The following is a 17,272-nucleotide window of genomic DNA, read 5'->3' on the forward strand; positions in this document are numbered from 1 at the left end:
AAGATATGGTATGGACTGTATGGTATGGACTGTATAGTATGGACTGTATGGTATGGTAGGTTTGGACGGTATGGTATGCATTATGGACCGTATGGTATCGTATTTCATACAAGTGTACCCGTCCGTACCCGTACTATAATAGCTATGGATCATACCATGTAAATACCATGTAAATACTTTTTTCTCAGTCCTCGTGTTGAGCTGAATTAAAGTGAAGTCGGATATCTGTCATTAGGCAGAATGGGTGTGAAGTGAGCAATAGAAAATAAGTTCCTCATCGTTGCCTGATCTACCAGCAGATCTACCATTGATATCTGGGTATCAAAGCAAATAGTAAATAAATTGATTAGTTATATCATCATTATATTTGCTTGTAACTTATTTATTAATTCATCTCTTGAAACATTAAATACGGATTCACATCTTCCTTTCCCTCATTCATCCTTTGATTCAGCTTTCTTGTTTCATTAATCTCATTAGTCTCGTTAATTCCATCACTCTCATCACTCTCATCACCCTCATCACCAACCAACCGTATTGAACCGAATTCGACCAGTACCAGGAACACAGCCGTAACCATACTATGGCGGCGAAGCAACTTCCAGCGGTCCTTCGCATTACATCCAGCGCTACGAATCAAGATGAAGTTTTTCTTCTCCACGTCGAATCCGCTGGGTCGCGACCTTTAGATCTAAAGTTAGTTGGGACGGATGGTGAACTCGTATTTGCGGTCTCAAGTAAGCTCCAACCTTTGTTTGGATCGTCCCGCGCTGGAGGTCCCTGATTTTCAACCCTGATTTTCAAATTCATGCGTTAATTGCGGGACCTCAAATTAATATTAATTTTCATTCTAGTAAAGCACAGCAAACTATCTTCACTCAAGTCGAGGAGTTCTCCCTGTAGCGACGAAGAATGGATTCTGATTTTGTCATCCACTCTGCTTCATGAGCCGCCGAAGGGAGGGAATGAGAATGTGACCAGAGGAGTTGAGGTTCATGCTAAAGTGGAGAAGAAAGCCGTGACGCTCGTGATCCAAAAAGTTATCGAAGGGATCAAAGTACGTACCCTCCCAGTCATTACGTTGGCAATCTTATCATATTACATACTAACTATACATCAGCAACGTCTCGGCGCAATCAAACTGGACGAAACTGAAGAAGAAGAAATTGGTCTTTTTGAATGGTGCGCTCTGGCAACAAAATCGGCAGGTTCGGCAAAGGATGAGTTGGAAGCATTAAACCCTAAGTACAGGGAACAACAGAAAATGCTGAATGGACTCAATGAAACTTTTAGGGAAGTAAACAAAACAAAATCCGACTATGAGATTCAGCTGTTGGAGAAGTTTAGCCTCTTGCAGAATGAGAAGAAGCTCAAAATAAGGGACCAACAAACCTTATTAGCAAGCGCCAAAATTGATCCAGAAAAAGTCGATACATTGCGAGCTACAAGATCTGGAAAGCTCAGAACCGCCGGCGCATCGAGAACTGGGAAGCGTAAAGCCGGGAAGGAAGCGCAGGCTGAAAGCTCAGATTCGGATGATGCTTTTGAAAAAATGGATGTTGACAAAAAGCAACAGGAGGATGATACTGCCGACGAATCAGACCAACAAGAAATACAAACTCCTGACCACTCGGATGAGAAGACTGAAGATGAGGCAAATGCTCCACAGTCAAAACCTCAAAGTCGCAAAGGAAAAAATATTGTTCAAGATGATTCGGATGAGGAAATGCAAGTAGCGCCTAAATCAACAGAGACAACCAAAATCGCCGAGCTACCAGCTAAAAGAGAACTACCATTTGCCAAAAAGCCAGTTCCGGTACCTGCAGATGATGGATCTGAGACCGAATCGGGCTCGGACGATGAACTATGATAGACATTCTCATTCCAATAAGAATTATCCTTCAATGAATAACGGGTCAAATCAATGAATGTCCCAAACTGTCTCATCGACATTACACCATATACCAATGTGATTGGACGTCGCCAATAATATGACTCTTCCCAAGCGCAACGATATGCAAATCATAATCACGATTCCAAATCTCAATTCCCATTCACACACTCCATCCACTTGCACCAACTCGCCAATCCCAAAGCTAAAGCTCCACAGTGACTCGTGCGTATCCCTGACAACCACCATCGCGAGCGGGATTTACAGAGTTGACGATATAACGGTGGGGGAAATTGTGCATGTCGCATGCACAGGTGGGGTGAAAAATATGCACCACGAGAGTGTGGATATCACACCGACATTTCTACATGCTGCGAAGAGGGGCGTTACCGGGTGATGATTATGTCGCATCGTGTGGCGGGGAATATATAAGGGACCTGGATCTCTTGTCAGGAATGGGTATTGTGTGAACAATGATTGAGAGAAAGGCTGGCGAGTGTTGGTGGTGGTCAGTATATGGTGTGTGCGGAGATGTGGCTGGAAGCTTTGGGGGCCGCGAAAAAATGTGAAGGGGGGAATAAATAATCTTTCCAGCCTTCTTTTGTTTCTGTGGTAATGATATCTTGCATCAGATATAACATTGAGTCCAGCCTCCGTCAAGTGATGGGGTTTGTTCGTGGTCGTGGAGTCTTGACTGCACTATACTATCAATCACACGAAGAAAATCTAAATTTTCACATCTGATCACTATTAATTCTCATCGAATAGAAAATTCGTATGCGATAACTAGCTTGATTTCGATTATTATTCTTTTGCATACACTCTCAAATTCTCCTCTTCAGTATATATGCCTAGGTACTCATGATATGATATCCATTGGAATTTCTCCTCGCTCGAGGGTTGGAATTTTCCATTGATACAATCCTAGATACCAAACCTTCTCTAAATCCTCGCAATGAGCATCCAATCGTCCGGTCTTCAAAATCTTCCATTCGATATACTCTCATATTAGTGCATTCTTGAAGACAGTGTCAAACTACCAAGATTCCCACCCCCATAGCTACTACTACATACATAGTCTCTACCCTCCACTTCCACCCTATCAGCACCACATTATATAAGTCCTCTCCATCTACATTCACACTCCTCAAACCAAAAGACAACAAGAGACTGAATCAAGGTGCCCACGCCCCTAAAAACTCCCTCTCCCTTTCGATCTTCAAATAAACACTCAAAAAGCACACCCACACCACATCATATCACACATGAACTATATAAACATCAAACTAATCATCGCAATCACATACGACCATAGACTGAGGAGAATTGGGCATCCCGTCCGCTCTGCCATACACAAGCCTCAGATCGGTAGATTAGTAGTTGGGTGGGTGACCACCAGCGAATCCCTACTGTTGTATGTCCACTCTTATTTTTTCGGTAATTTTGCTGTTGGTTTCAACTGCGTGCCTGAGAATACAGATAGATGGATGAGTGTAGATTTTGATTTTGACAAGTTTGGGAGAGAGGGAGAGGGGGATGTGTACAGAAATCTTAGGATGCTCCCCTAGAGAATGAGAGGGCAGTTAGAAGATTGGGTATTATATAGAGAAGGATGTTTTTGGCTGATACAATGGGAAATCGAATATATTATTAGGACCGTTGATTAACAAGTAGCTTAATATGTCGAGCGTAGGTAGCTGATGCACCTTTGTAGGACTCTGGAGAATGCGGAAACAGAAATAGAGATGACGGTAAAATACGTCTTTAATTTTCTTACAGAGATGTCATGTCAAATACTGAGGCATGCAAACACGGATTAGCAGGTATATAGATAATGCGTGTGTATAGCTAAGATCAATCCAATCGCAGACATCCCGTGGATATCGAGATGATTCAAACGAGAGAAACTGATCTTATAACTAGAGAAACGGAACCGTCTGAGATATTCAAGCTATCCTGAGCCTTTGTGAATCTTCGTGATCTACCTAGGTATTTCCTATCTTCTATTTATATAACAAACTCGAGGCCGGAAGCAATACAATAAATACATGTATTGTGTATTATGACGTCAAAGAAAATTTTGTCACGGAGGATCATCAAGAAAGATGATTTCAAGGTGTTTTTTACAGTGCTGATAAGTCACTTCGGTGTTAGTGATTTTCCGTAGGGAGAAAATTGACTGGACAAGCAGAGATTTGGGATTTCGGATTAGGAGTCCTCAACAGCAGAATCCGAATTCGAATCTGTGAGGATTGTGAACTCGAGTATATGCGGAGGTCAGCGAGAGAAAATTCATGGAGATCTTGAGATTTTCGAAAGCTATGGGCCATGTTATGGGGTACCTTGTTAATGGTCCAGGTGTAAATTGTCTAGGGAAAAACATGCGCATGTTGAGGTTGTGAATTTGGTGAATGTGAAGGGATTAGAGAAATCGAGTTATGAAATCTTGAAAGCGGGTGAAGGGTCTGAGATGTATACTTCAAAGTTGTTTTGTTAGATCTGTACTGTCACAAGAAGAGGGAGGAAGATGGCGGAAGAAAATGATGCGCTAAGATATTGTCAATATATTGATCCCATGAAATCTCATTCGCGGAGATCGGTTGTCTGACTAGTCTAAGTGTTCAATCGTCCCATAGCCAACCTTTCATGAATCTTCCCGAAAGTCCAATGCATGAGTCTCCTGTCATTATCAATTTTTGAGCACCTGTCCCCCCCCCCACCCCCCTCCAAGCCCCCCTCCAAACTCCCTAAAAGCAGCCGGAGAGTTGAAAACATTGAAACGAAAGCGGGATCTTATTGAGAAGATTATGATTTTTGAGCAGGCGATGTTCATTGCTTTATCTCTTGACTTACAGGCATATCTAGGTGGTTGATGGTCAAGTATAGAGGCTGCCGGTACGGATGAAAAGGAAAGAGACAGGCCACCACTTCTTAGAATATCTACGAGAGTAATTTTCGAAAGGATGCTTGCGAACACCCTTTGCATGGAACGGGTAGCTTGAAGTGTAATTTCGACCTAGAATCCAGATCGGAATGCGACCATCAAATAATTTCCTCTCGCCACAGTACCATACCCAATCAAAGACAGCTCAGAGGAAGGTAGTCAAATCCGATGAAAACGTCATGGGTTCAACAAAAAGAAGAATGATAGGGAATCATGTCGCACAAACACATCCTACCAGCAACTCTGTCCACATTTCTTTGGTCTAACACTGGGCCAAATGCCATGTCAGTCTAACATGATAATCGGATCAAGTTCAATGCTCTGTATCAATAGCATCCGCATACCCTGTCGTAGCCTCAACGAAGGGACCCATGGTTATCATGGGTGCCCTACGAATTGTGTCCTTTATCCTCTCCATAATCATGAAGAGAGAATTGACTGTCTCCTCATTCAAGTATAGCCATTCTTCTTTCATTCGCTTCATGGTTGTAGTACGATCAGTTGAAAATTCCCTCGGAAAAGAATTACTATAAGCAGTACACTCGAATCTGGTTGTTTCTATGGGCTGCCACGATCCAGGTATGATTTCGCCAGCAGTGTGAAACTTGCTTTCTAAAACGAGATACAAGGCCAAGCGAATGAAGCTCCACGCGAGCCAAAAGGATCCTCCGTCGCAATTTGGACCTATCAAAGACAGAAAAATTTGTTGGGTGTCTTGTCCTGAGAGAACCAATGGCAGAATGAGTTCAATCAATGGCACAAAAGATTTGTTCTTGAGATGGTGTAGTCCAAAATGCTCTAGTAAAGGATTATCTGCTTGAATACTGTGGGGGGCGTATAAACTACTTAGTGAACATGGCCGGCTGATGATATCTCCCCGTATGTTTATAGATTTATTTGCGAAAACTGCGTTTGCTAATCTGTCTGCTTCTTCATTGTCTTCTCTCGGAACCTTCCAAAAACGAACTTCGATATTGCGATTCTTGAGGATCTGAATCATCTTATCAATGTTCTGAACCAATTCTTTGTTAGCGATGGGACCATTAGAGCCTTCGAAGTCGTTTTTACGCCACTTCCAAATCCATGTGGTGAAAATGTCGTACACATATGATGAATCTGTCATAATGATAGCAGTGAGTCCTGTTTCATGATTTGCTCTCCATTCCTTGAACAAAGAACTATTCTTGATAAGGTGTAGCGCGAAGGAGGCTGCCATGAGCTCTGCATAGTTGTTGGTATGCTTAACCCCATCATTTCTCGATATCTTTTCGTACATATTGAATGGCGAATGTGGTCCGAAGAAAACCCCGAGGGATGAAGTCTTAGCCAATTCGCTCCCATTATGAGGACAAGCTCCATCAACAGCAAGCACCAAACTCTTTTTGTCGCCCGTCATCTCATTAGCATCATGAACATGAGAAATCCCAGTAGAATGATCATAATAAATGAATCTCTTAGTGTTCCTACTAGCCGGTGAAAAGTATTGATGAAGATCAAATTTGCGCGAGAATATCTGCTGCTCTTCAACAGATCTTTCCTTATCCCGTCTAGCCTCTCGAAGGAGATACTTTTCCAACATCTTGAATCCGGGGTGAGGGGATTGCCCACTTGCTTGAAGGTGGTAGTGATGGAAGATGGAGGGTGGATGTCAGTGATATTTTCACATCATGATAACCTTAAAGTAGAAATTTGTTGATATTGTGAATGACTAAGCAATCCAACCTGGCGGGTAGACCCTCTACGAACAAAGAGGCCGGAATAGAGCACCACTCTCTCATCATTCAAATTAGAATCACATACACTTAATGATTGCCAAACGAGAACTTGACTTTAAATTGCTCTAATAATTTTATTAGACCCATGGACTATGGAGGCCACATTTCGTGTAGAAATTAGACTCAAGTGTATGATTTCCGGCCTCTAGTAAAGCAACCCTCCTCCAACACGAAGACAGAAACCCCAACATACTCTTTTAACTGCACTACCACTTCTACATCAAATAGCAAGTCAAGAAACATTCCAGATTTCCCAGAAAACCAAGATTCAACAAACGTCAGATATCACCAACTACAAGCCCCCCAATCCTCGAAAACACATCACATCTCAACACCTAAACGGTCTAAATTAAGGTTAATAAAAACCCCCGAAAGTATAAGGTTAATAGTCGGCTCTTCAAGGGAAGGAAAGCAAGTATTCCCGGCCTGTAAGATCGATGTAATTTAATGGGATGCAAAGTCATTCGATAACTCTTATACTATATGTTGCTAGATTGAGTGTTATATGGAATAGAAATGGATATCTTGATCTAGAGTGATTGCAAAACTATCTCGCCAGAAATAAGATATGGAAATACTTGCTTTCCCGTTAGGAACTACGTGAGGAGTCAGCCGCTTAAAAAGCCGACTATTATTGGAGTATCTGCTTGGATGTGCTGGTATTTCTGTCCTCGGTGTGTCTGTGTTTTGCTTCAAAGATACATGATCACTCATTGCAAGAATGTTCAAGCAGTATAAGTACGTTCATTACTGTGCTCTGACTATTTTACCTAGGCCCTCCTAGCATATTTTCAATATATTACTTGCTCGATACGAGGTGTAACCCAATTAGATGAGGTCATGCATGCTTTTCATTATATTCGCTAACGCTAAAACTAGAAGTTGGTATTGTTGACGACAAAGACCGGCCAAGGGATGAGATGCCGGCGCAAGCACGAAGAAACTGAATGTCGCAAACAAGTTCGCCAATCAAATATGATTGCTGAATCCTGCTCGATCATTCCGTCGATGACACCTTCTATGACCTATCATCCGGCGCAAACTTATCGTTCCAAAATCCTCGATAATGTTTCTTGCTACCGATCTTAGCGATATCCTCGACCTCCTTCGGTGTCAACTTAAACTGTCTAATCTTTTGATATCCCTTCAATCGGTCCTCATTTGCACTAGTAGTCAATGCCACGATTCCCTGATCAATAACCCATCTCAATGCAATTTCACCTGGTGTGACACCATACTTCTTAGCTAGAAGAGAATAGGTATCATCCAAAGGTCCAGGAGAAGCCTTAACAGCAGCGGTCAAGGGAGAGTAGGCTGCTATTGCTATATCCTTTTCGCGAAGGAAAGGAATCAGAGATCCATGTTGAAGATAAGGGTGATATTCGATTTGGTTGATGGAAGGGACAATTTTCGCCGTCTCCAAAATAGTTTCTATATCCTTTTGAAGGAAGTTAGACACTCCAATAGATTTCGCTTTCCCGGATGCATGAATTGCTTCCACTTCTGCCCATTTCTTCTGTAAATCTTGAGGGGTCTTGGCGAAGTATGGAGCGTGAATCAGGTAAAGATCGACATAGTCGAGTTGAAGCTTCTTCAAAGATTCTTCAAATATAGCTTGCGTGTCCACTACTTGGGTACCGGTGATTTTGGTAGTTATGAAGAATTTCTCTCGAGGAACACCGGATTCTTTGATTGCCATACCCATCTCGGTCTCATTCCCATACACTAAGAATAAGTGTTACCAATGACAATCATTTGAATGTATTGAATGATAAGAAATACCTTGAGCTCCATCTAAATGATAATAGCCAGCATGGATGGCCATCACAGCCGTTTTCACAATCTCATTATCGATCTGACCGTCTGCATTGGCTTTGAAACGAGCAGTTCCAAGGCCGTACCCAAGCATTGGAATCTCAGTCCCGTCATTTAACTTGAGGTTTTGTAATTGACTCATTTGCTTTGGAGAATCACCTGAGTTGCCTCCAGCTCCAAAAGAACTTTGATATGCCGAGGTTTCAGAATTCATGATGTAACGAACAGTAATTGCAGAGAAATGGAGTTTGTAAGAACGTTTTATGAGGGGACGTGTGGAAAATCTGAAAGCAGAATTGATGAAGGTATTCATGTATAACGACAATGAAGGAAGAGGGAAATGTAGGTAAGATTACCAAGTACAACCTAGATATTTATTATCAATACTTGAAGAGCGGGGAAGGAGGTAAACCTCCGAGCCTCCTTCCCGCTCCATGCCGATTTTAAACTTCATCAACCCCACCAACCCCACGCACCCTCGCACCACACCTCCCGTAAAACTAAGGACCACTACTTCGTAGACACAAATCAAAGGTATCTACGAGTAGGTATTCCATCGAATCCCCAACCATACTCATTCACGGTATCCATTGAAGATTTCCCAAGATTTATACAATACTTATTAGCATCTGTTTATCTAGAGCATCTAGAGCATCCATAGTATCATTGGTTGATGCTCCTGCATTTCTTCTCAAGTCCTCGAGTACCCCGCCTGCGCATAGCTAAGATGGCATCTCATATCTCTCAAAACAGTACCTCAAAGGCCTCTTCCCTTGCCGGAAATTCCCTCGCATACCTTCCCAAATCATGGACATTTACCTCATCACTGCCTCCCGATCCTCTCTTTCCAACGCCTGCCGCATCACACAAGACCGCTCGCGATGAAATTGGACCTCGGCAGGTAAAGGGCGCATTATTCACTTGGGTTCGACCCGAACATTCGATAAATCCAGAACTTCTCGCTGTAAGTCCTACTGCCATGAGAGATTTGGGAATTAAAGAGGGAGAAGAATCGACGGAAGAATTCAAACAAACGGTTGCGGGCAATAAAGTCTTAGGATGGGATGAAGAGAAATTGGAGGGTGGATATCCATGGGCGCAATGTTATGGTGGGTGGCAATTTGGTTCTTGGGCAGGTCAATTAGGTGATGGACGAGCAATCTCTTTATTCGAGACGACAAATCCAAATAGTAATGTTCGATACGAATTACAATTGAAGGGAGCAGGAATAACGCCATACTCAAGATTTGCAGATGGGAAAGCCGTGTTGAGATCAAGTATTAGGGAGTTTATTGTCTCTGAGGCACTGAACGGATTAAAGATCCCTACTACTCGAGCTCTATCTTTGACTCTCTTGCCATTTTCGAAAGTCAGGAGGGAAACACTTGAACCTGGGGCTATTGTGGCAAGATTCGCCGAATCTTGGTTACGTATTGGAACATTCGATATACTACGAGCGCGTGGCGACAGAGCTTTGATAAGACAGCTTTGCACATATATCGCCGAGAATGTATTTCAAGGGTGGGAATCATTACCAGGAAGAAATTCTGCAGATGATGGAAAGTCAGAAAAAATTGAAAGAGGAGTATCGAAGGACACAATTGAAGGTCCGGCAGGATTAGAAGAAAATCGCTTCACTCGTCTATATCGCGAAATTGTACTACGCAATGCAAAGACAGTTGCAGCATGGCAAGCGTATGCATTTACAAATGGTGTACTCAATACGGACAATACATCTATCTTTGGTTTATCCATTGACTTTGGACCCTTTGCTTTCCTCGACAATTTCGACCCTAGTTATACTCCTAATCACGATGACCATATGCTACGCTACTCCTACCGCAATCAACCCACCATAATCTGGTGGAATCTCGTCCGTCTAGGGGAATCTCTCGGTGAACTTATAGGCGCCGGTGCCAGTGTCGACTCCGAAGAATTCATCGAAAGAGGTGTCCGTCAAGAAGCCGCCGACGAAATCGTCTCCCGCGCAGAAGCTCTCATAACCCGCGTAGGCGAAGAATACAAAGCCACCTTCCTAGCAGAATACAAGCGTCTCATGACCTCCCGTCTCGGACTCAAAACATTCAAAGAACCTGATTTCGAAACCTTATACAGCGAACTCCTCGATACAATGGAAAGCCTAGAGCTAGACTTCAACCAATTCTTTCGTAAACTATCCTCCATCCCCATTTCCTCCCTCGAAACCAGCGCCTCCCGAAAAGAAATCTCCACCACCTTTTTGCACCACGAAGGCGTAACCGGTCTTAACAATACCATGGAATCAGCAACCGCTCGTCTCAGCGACTGGCTTGAGGAATGGCAAGGAAGAATATACGAAGATTGGGGACCGGACGGCGATGACGAAAACCGCATGATCGCAATGAAGAAAGTGAATCCGAAATTTATACCCAAGGGATGGGTTTTGGATGAGATTATTAAGAGGGTGGATAAGGGAGGCGAGAGAGAGGTATTGAATAGAGTCATGAAGATGGTAGCTGATCCATTTAAGGAAAGTTGGGATGGGGATAAAGAGGAAGAAGAAAGATGGTGTGGGGATGTGCCGAGGGGGGATAGAGCTATGCAGTGTAGTTGTTCTTCGTGAGTTAAGTGGTTAGTTGTTCGAGATGATAGGGGTTACGAGTATACAGTACATAATAATATATAGGTACCATGGGTAACTTGGAATTGGATCCCAGAATGCATTACATCACATGATACATACTGATGCCCAAACTGCATAGAACATGAACGAACACCCTCTTTAACCATATAAATAAAAATACAATTGAAGATAGTATTTCCCAAAGCATAAGATGTGCATCACGATATTGGTTTGATAGTTATTTCTTGCATTTCCAGAAGATGTAGACTGCAGTATCTAGTTCCCCACCTTTGTATTGACCATCAAACCTCATATCCCCATTTTCTCACTCGTTCAATCATGCTCATCTGATTCTTACGACTTTTCCTCCCCTTTTGAAGAATTTTCAAATTTCTTCATTGAAGATGAATGACAATCTTCATCCAAGCAAAATCAGCCCTTTCAGCCAACCTTTATTTGTCTCATCATTGACACCCAACTCCCGTAGTATAGTTTGATATCAAACGAGACCTGTTTGTCTTTGTGAATGAGAAAAAGACCCACTCCCTACATTCTCGATTGACCTACTTCACGCGCCACCGAAGCCAATGAAGGTCCAGTAATATCTCAGTCTCAATCATGAGACCCTTCGTGGTAATACACGCGAAAAAAAGGAAAAAAAAGAAAAAAAAAAAAGGAAAAGAAAACGACTGTAAACACGTTTTGAGAAAATTGCTCCTCCCCATTGCTGTTTTGATCTGAAATTAAAAAATTCATCGAAAAGTTTTTGATACACAGCAAAGAAACTTATCCTGATCCAGCAAAATTCGATTCATGATTTGGTAAGATTTATTGTGGCATGGCCTGGGAATCACCACGACCTCGATATCCTGTACCACGGCCACGTGTAGGCTGTCCATTGCCGGCATAACCACCTCTTCCTCTGTATCCACCACGGCCGCGACCACGACCGCGGTATCCTCCACGGTAGCCGCCATTATCGACACTTCCCTGGCCGAATGTCTCAACATTCTTCTTCTGTTCTTCACCTCTCCATTGATGTCCACCCGCTCTGTTTCCGGCGGCTTCCGTGCGGTCCTTTGCCTCACTTGATATGTTGTCGAAGAATGATGTAGCTTTGTTGTATGCCTTGGGTGCGGTTTCCTCAACCTCAGCCTCGGGCGCAGGAGGCTGCTCCCCAAGGGGAGATCCAGCAATAGCCTCCTTGACTAGGTCTTGTTTGTTGAACTTTGCATTAGCAGATTCGAAATCAAAGTCGGCGGCAGGGACATCGACTTTGGCTGGACCGGGAGCCCGACCACCACGGCCTCTTCCTCTTGCGGCAAACCCATTAGTGCCTGGTTGTCTGGGAGCGCGAACAGGTTCGGTTGTTCGCATTTCGTTGACCTTTCTGGTTAGATTATCAACTGCGCTTCCATTGGTTTGTTGACCTCCAACTGGAGGGAGTTTAGCCATTGCAGCAGCAACAGCGGCAGTCGCAGCTTGTGTGGCATCTCTCAAACTTGCGGAAGTATCATTTTGTTTTGGAGTTGCAGAAGAAGTGGTGTTTTGTAATGGAGCTTTGGTTACTGCAGGACTAGCTAATGGAATTGCTGGTTGAACGCGACCGCCGTTTCTAGGACCACTCGGGGTAGCTCGAGCAGCGGGAGGAGCTGTAGGTTGAGATTGTCTTGTAGTGTTTGCATCTACTTCAGTTGGTGAAGTCTTGGAAGGAGGTGGTGTTGCTTGCTTGGGAGCTGGTCCAGCATTGTTTCCAGCACCAGGAGCTTGAACATCTGCTGGTTTGTCTGTTGAGTTTGCGGAAGTAGGAGTTTGTTGTTTGTTCGCACCAGGTCCAATTGGCGATGGCTTTTGTTGCTGATTTTGCTGTTGGAAATGTTGACCGGGTGGTGGGAAACCATAGCCTGGAGGAGGGGGAAATTGGCCAGGGTGTTGAGGAAATCCATGTCCGGGTGGAGGATACCAGCCTGGTGGGCCACCAAATGGCGACATTCCTGGAAACCCTGGACCAGGGGGAGCTCCTCTACCCCATCCTGCAGGCGGAGGAGGATAAAATCCAGGAGGTGGATATTGCCCAAATGGCGCCATTCCTGGAGGTGGTCCTTGTTGCGGGGGAGCATTTTGTCCTTGTGGTGGAGGTCCTCGGGGATTTTGATTTTGAGGAGTAGGGGGTCCTGGCGCGGATGTAGGAGCTGGACGAGTTCCGCTCTATGATACGCGATCTTGTTAGCCAAAATGCTAGGAAAATCAAATAACGACTATATGATTTGGGAGTCTAGATCAGAAGGAAGGCAACGGAAAATCTCCACACGGTTTTGCGCTCTCGGAGACAATATGATTTAACATCCGAAATATTTCATCACTAAAAGGAAGTCGATAGGTACCACCAAGAATAACTTGGTACGCTGCTTATAAAGGATAGTTCACTTACTCCGAGAATCGCAGGATCATTGGGCACCTGTGGGGGGATGCTTTCTCTGGGCGCAGGTGCTTCCTCAATACGCAGATCCTTTACATCACCGCCACGGAAGACAATATATTCGTAAATGTTATCCGAAGCTGCGATCTCCTCATCGGGGTTTTCTTTTCGTCCTTCTGTTCCATGAGACTTGACATTTTCCAAGGCCACCGTTGCGTTTTCCGAGTTAATCTCATGAAGTGTCCCGACGTATCTTAACTCGCGTTAACACTGGGCCAAAAATGACTTAACCATCGTAAATACCTAATATCACTCTTTGACACCAGGGATATCCTTGATCTATAAACGCGCCTTTGTCAGTATGTGATGCAGAATGTTGGAGAAGATCTTTCAGTTTCAGCCTTGGAACTCACCCTATAAATTCAGACATGATGCCCTGTTAAACTGCGATCAGCTCACAGCACACAACTAGCTGTAGAATAACGAAAAAACGAGTTAGATCAAAAGAAAGAAAGAGTTTGTTGGATATCGGGCAATTGAGATGTATGGTGTTGAGGTGTGTTGGAGAGAGAGAGTTGTTTAATGTTGGGAGTTACTTTTGTGGAGGGCATGAGTGTTATTCTGGCGAAAAGCTTAGAGCTAAGGTGCGGTGCGGCAAGGAAGCGCTCGCTTGAAGTTTGTTCCTGTTTTGGTATAGGACCCGTCCCACGGCTCCAGCAATCGACGGGATTATGTAATATGATTGGTTGGATTGATCAATTACGGCAAGCCATATAGCAACTTGGAAATTCACTACGGTTAGTCAAATGAACCTATAGAACACGTCAACCCACCGTCTGGGATCATCTCAGCCTTATCACAACCACCTACGTGACCCCACCTCATCATCGTAGTGAATCTGAGATCTATCTACTGCCGAGAGCTACCTAGTATTCTCTACTTAAACCTCTATATCTTTCCAATACAATTCAATAATAACATTATCAACCACATCAACGATTTACCTCAATAGTATCACAACACCACAACACCATAACTCCTCACCCTCTTGATTCTCTTGGCCTTACAACCACCATCTAATAAGCGGCCTCGTCCACGTCGCCATTTACCACCATAATTTCTATGTTGCACCGACATCTGCTTTCCACCAGTAGCTTTTTGTCTTTTTCTCTCTTCATCGCCATCTCATCTCGTTCTCCAGAATGGCGACAGAGACTTTAGATCAAGCAGGAAGCAGTGATATCAGCATTTACAAGGATCTCGTATCATACTCATGGGATACAGATAATGAGTTCCAGGTAAGCTTTTTGCTATATTCTCTCATTTATTTGCCTCGGCAACATTATCCCTCCTGCATTTGCCGTCAATGCGTTATTCATAGTTATACGTTTTGGTATATCATCGACTAACATAAAATAGGGTGGTCTATCAGCTATATTGGGCAATGCATCTTCACCTGATCAAATTCGAGAATTGACGCTTCGGGCTCAGTGCTTCTATCTCTCTCGTAAGAAGAATATTGACATCAATTTTGATGGATATAAGGAATATCTGGCCACTCATGCATCCACATCTTCTTCTGCTGACGCCCCTACGCCTGATAGCGCCAGTTCAGCAGATGATCCTTCATCTTCCAATATTTCACATCCCGACCATGAAAATGATCTACCACCTGCTACCACTACAGCTGATGAGAAGGCACCGCCACCATATCCTCCATCTTTTGCTGAAATTGTCGCTTTAATCACAGCTGGTGCCACAATCCCGGGAATCCGTGATATTCCCGATACAGTTCTGACGGATCAGGGTACCAAGCCAGTTGCACGAAAGCGTCGTAAGCCATGGGAGAAAGACGTTGACGAGGAAACAATTCAGGGTGGGGGAACTTTTGGTGACCACCGAGATATAATTATCCAGCAAGAATACCCAACTGATCTATAAAGATATTTATTTGCATTGTAGTCACATTTTCCAACAAACGATTGACATCTTCGGAGTTTGTGGAAAAGGAAACATCCAGGGCGCGATTAAATTGTCAAAGCCAGGTACTGAGCTTCTTCATTTGCTACCCTTTTTCTAGTTCAAATGATAAAAGACCGTTACTTGTGATTTGTTCTGTGGATTTCTACAACGCACGCGGGTTTCTCTTCTAAAATCGCTGCTCACATTGCTTTTCGAGCTTGAAAGAATGGTCAGAGCCCTTCAGGTCAACTCCTTCAAGGCTTCGTGCAGTCATGACATTTAGCAGGACTTCATCAGAATTTGAATATCTATGACAAGCCCAGGATCAGACTACCGCATTGAGTCGGAATTCATTTTATAAATTTCTGGGGCTGGACATACGATTGTGGATCAATCTTCGTCCTCCAATTTATATCCGAATCATCTTAACATAGCACCTAAAATTAATTTTTCAATTACAATAAACTGGCTTCTCTCCCATGATTGTATCTTTTGAATCAATATTCGAGAGTTATTCCATGAAACGCATGATTAGATGGTCATAGAACTTGACAAATTGACATATATCTAAATCAGCTATCAACTTTGGAATAGCAGTCATTAGATGATGTCATACAATACCCATACATATAGTTTTTGAATATCTAATCGAAACCTTTCAAAATTCAAAAGTTACATACTCCATGGATTTTTTGAGGACTTCTCCTTCTAGTGTAGATCCTTCGCAATGTACATCCCCCTTATCATGACTTACCTTCAAAGAATGATAAGTCTGCAATTGTAATTGCAATTTGAAGGGGTGATAGAAAAATATTTCACTCGCTAGATCTACAGGTGGTTGCCAGGCACTATTGTATTTCCCTGCCAAGGTCTCGGACATCGAATTAGCGAGCACAGGTATGCTGCATCTGATGTTCTAAATCGTCCTATTGTCATTATAGTCATCTGTTCTTAGGCAAACCTTATTCTCAAATCATTGTGTCTTATAGCAAGGTGGTCTCATTTTGGTCATTGTCTTCCAAGATTGGGTTTCAGGTGACTAATTTACTTATCTAATATTCACTGCCTTCATTATCCATCATCTTCAATGAAATTAGGAGGACTTTCTGATTTCTGTGTATCTACCTTTAAATATGCTCTCAATAAATTCTTGAATTTCAGACTACACAATCATATTTGAAAATAATCAAGAGCACCTATAACGACTCCAAATTGGTTTAGCATCCTTTCATCTATTAATTTTGCCATTCCTTCCAACTCTTCATTATGAAGGTCCTCATGTTTGTCTCTGCACTTGTTGCATTCATCATAACTGCGCTAGCTGGAACAGTTCCTCTCGAATCCAGACAATCCATCGTCGGATTGTGGGGGAAATCAACTGATATTCCCGTTCTATATTGCTACAGTAAGTATCCATCAATTCCTATCATTTCTATTCCTTGACGCATTTGAGCCCCAGCTAACCAACATCATAGTGGACGCTCCATGCATGCAAATGCGACAGCACTGGCAGTCCTGTCAAGTAGATCTTTTCGAAGACATCAAAGCACCCATCGGCAATCCCACCGCCCGCGACGAATTAATCGCAAGCTGTCTTTGCAACGCTGGCATGCCAGCCCTAACATCCGAATGTCTCGCCTGCATCAGTCTTTCTAGCCAAAATTTCTTGGTCCAGGAAACTTTGTACACGATGGCTCAGGATGTGTGTGATAAGAAAACTACGCTAGGTCAATATGAAAATTATGCTTTGCAATTCGGCGGTGCGCTGCAGTTTCCGCTTGTTTTGCCGTCGCTTTGGCTTAATGGGACGAAAGTTACTTCTCCGAATCAGATTGTTGGGGAGGAGTAATTTTTTGGGTCGTTT

General features: G+C 43.2%; 7 protein-coding genes across 7 annotated transcripts; 4 read left to right on the forward strand and 3 right to left on the reverse strand.

Moving 5' to 3' along the window:
• Positions 1–583: 583 nt before the first annotated feature.
• On the forward strand, positions 584–1,870 carry EAF01_007622 (uncharacterized protein; the record flags this gene model as incomplete). The annotated part of the gene is made up of 3 exons (XM_038915878.1): positions 584–737; positions 855–1,057; positions 1,121–1,870. 3 exons carry the CDS (start codon positions 584–586, stop codon positions 1,868–1,870), a joined length of 1,107 nt encoding a protein of 368 aa, XP_038768349.1.
• A 3,278-nt stretch (positions 1,871–5,148) lies between these two features.
• Positions 5,149–6,414, reverse strand: EAF01_007623 (uncharacterized protein; the record flags this gene model as incomplete). The annotated part of the gene is made up of 1 exon (XM_038915879.1): positions 5,149–6,414. One exon carries the CDS (start codon positions 6,412–6,414, stop codon positions 5,149–5,151), a length of 1,266 nt encoding a protein of 421 aa, XP_038768350.1.
• A 926-nt stretch (positions 6,415–7,340) lies between these two features.
• On the reverse strand, positions 7,341–8,813 carry EAF01_007624 (uncharacterized protein). Its single transcript, XM_038915880.1, has 2 exons — positions 8,393–8,813; positions 7,341–8,335 (listed from the first exon to the last, which is right to left on the reverse strand). Exons 1-2 carry the CDS (start codon positions 8,736–8,738, stop codon positions 7,629–7,631), a joined length of 1,053 nt encoding a protein of 350 aa, XP_038768351.1. The 5' UTR covers positions 8,739–8,813; the 3' UTR covers positions 7,341–7,628.
• A 339-nt stretch (positions 8,814–9,152) lies between these two features.
• Positions 9,153–11,027, forward strand: EAF01_007625 (uncharacterized protein; the record flags this gene model as incomplete). Its single annotated transcript, XM_038915881.1, has 1 exon — positions 9,153–11,027. One exon carries the CDS (start codon positions 9,153–9,155, stop codon positions 11,025–11,027), a length of 1,875 nt encoding a protein of 624 aa, XP_038768352.1.
• Positions 11,028–11,855: 828 nt separating this feature from the next.
• On the reverse strand, positions 11,856–13,876 carry EAF01_007626 (uncharacterized protein; the record flags this gene model as incomplete). The annotated part of the gene is made up of 4 exons (XM_038915882.1): positions 11,856–13,235; positions 13,459–13,699; positions 13,750–13,785; positions 13,860–13,876. The coding sequence occupies 4 exons, from the start codon at positions 13,874–13,876 to the stop codon at positions 11,856–11,858; spliced, it is 1,674 nt and encodes a 557-aa protein (XP_038768353.1).
• A 772-nt stretch (positions 13,877–14,648) lies between these two features.
• On the forward strand, positions 14,649–15,387 carry EAF01_007627 (uncharacterized protein; the record flags this gene model as incomplete). Its single annotated transcript, XM_038915883.1, has 2 exons — positions 14,649–14,744; positions 14,866–15,387. 2 exons carry the CDS (start codon positions 14,649–14,651, stop codon positions 15,385–15,387), a joined length of 618 nt encoding a protein of 205 aa, XP_038768354.1.
• A 1,287-nt stretch (positions 15,388–16,674) lies between these two features.
• EAF01_007628 (uncharacterized protein) lies at positions 16,675–17,257 on the forward strand (the record flags this gene model as incomplete). The annotated part of the gene is made up of 2 exons (XM_038915884.1): positions 16,675–16,813; positions 16,884–17,257. 2 exons carry the CDS (start codon positions 16,675–16,677, stop codon positions 17,255–17,257), a joined length of 513 nt encoding a protein of 170 aa, XP_038768355.1.
• Positions 17,258–17,272: the final 15 nt, after the last annotated feature.

The sequence above is a fragment of the Botrytis porri genome (genome assembly GCF_014898465.1).
Source record: "Botrytis porri strain MUCL 3234 chromosome Unknown BPOR_010, whole genome shotgun sequence".
NCBI lineage: Eukaryota > Fungi > Ascomycota > Leotiomycetes > Helotiales > Sclerotiniaceae > Botrytis > Botrytis porri.

Bases quoted from the DNA above. Each gene is read 5' to 3' on its own strand.
- EAF01_007624 (XM_038915880.1), bottom strand. From the start codon at position 8,738: ATGAATACCTTCATCAATTCTGCTTTCAGATTTTCCACACGTCCCCTC. The intron at 8,336-8,392 runs GTATTTCTTATC...ACTTATTCTTAG, and splicing joins TCATTTAGATGGAGCTCAAG to TGTATGGGAATGAGACCGAG.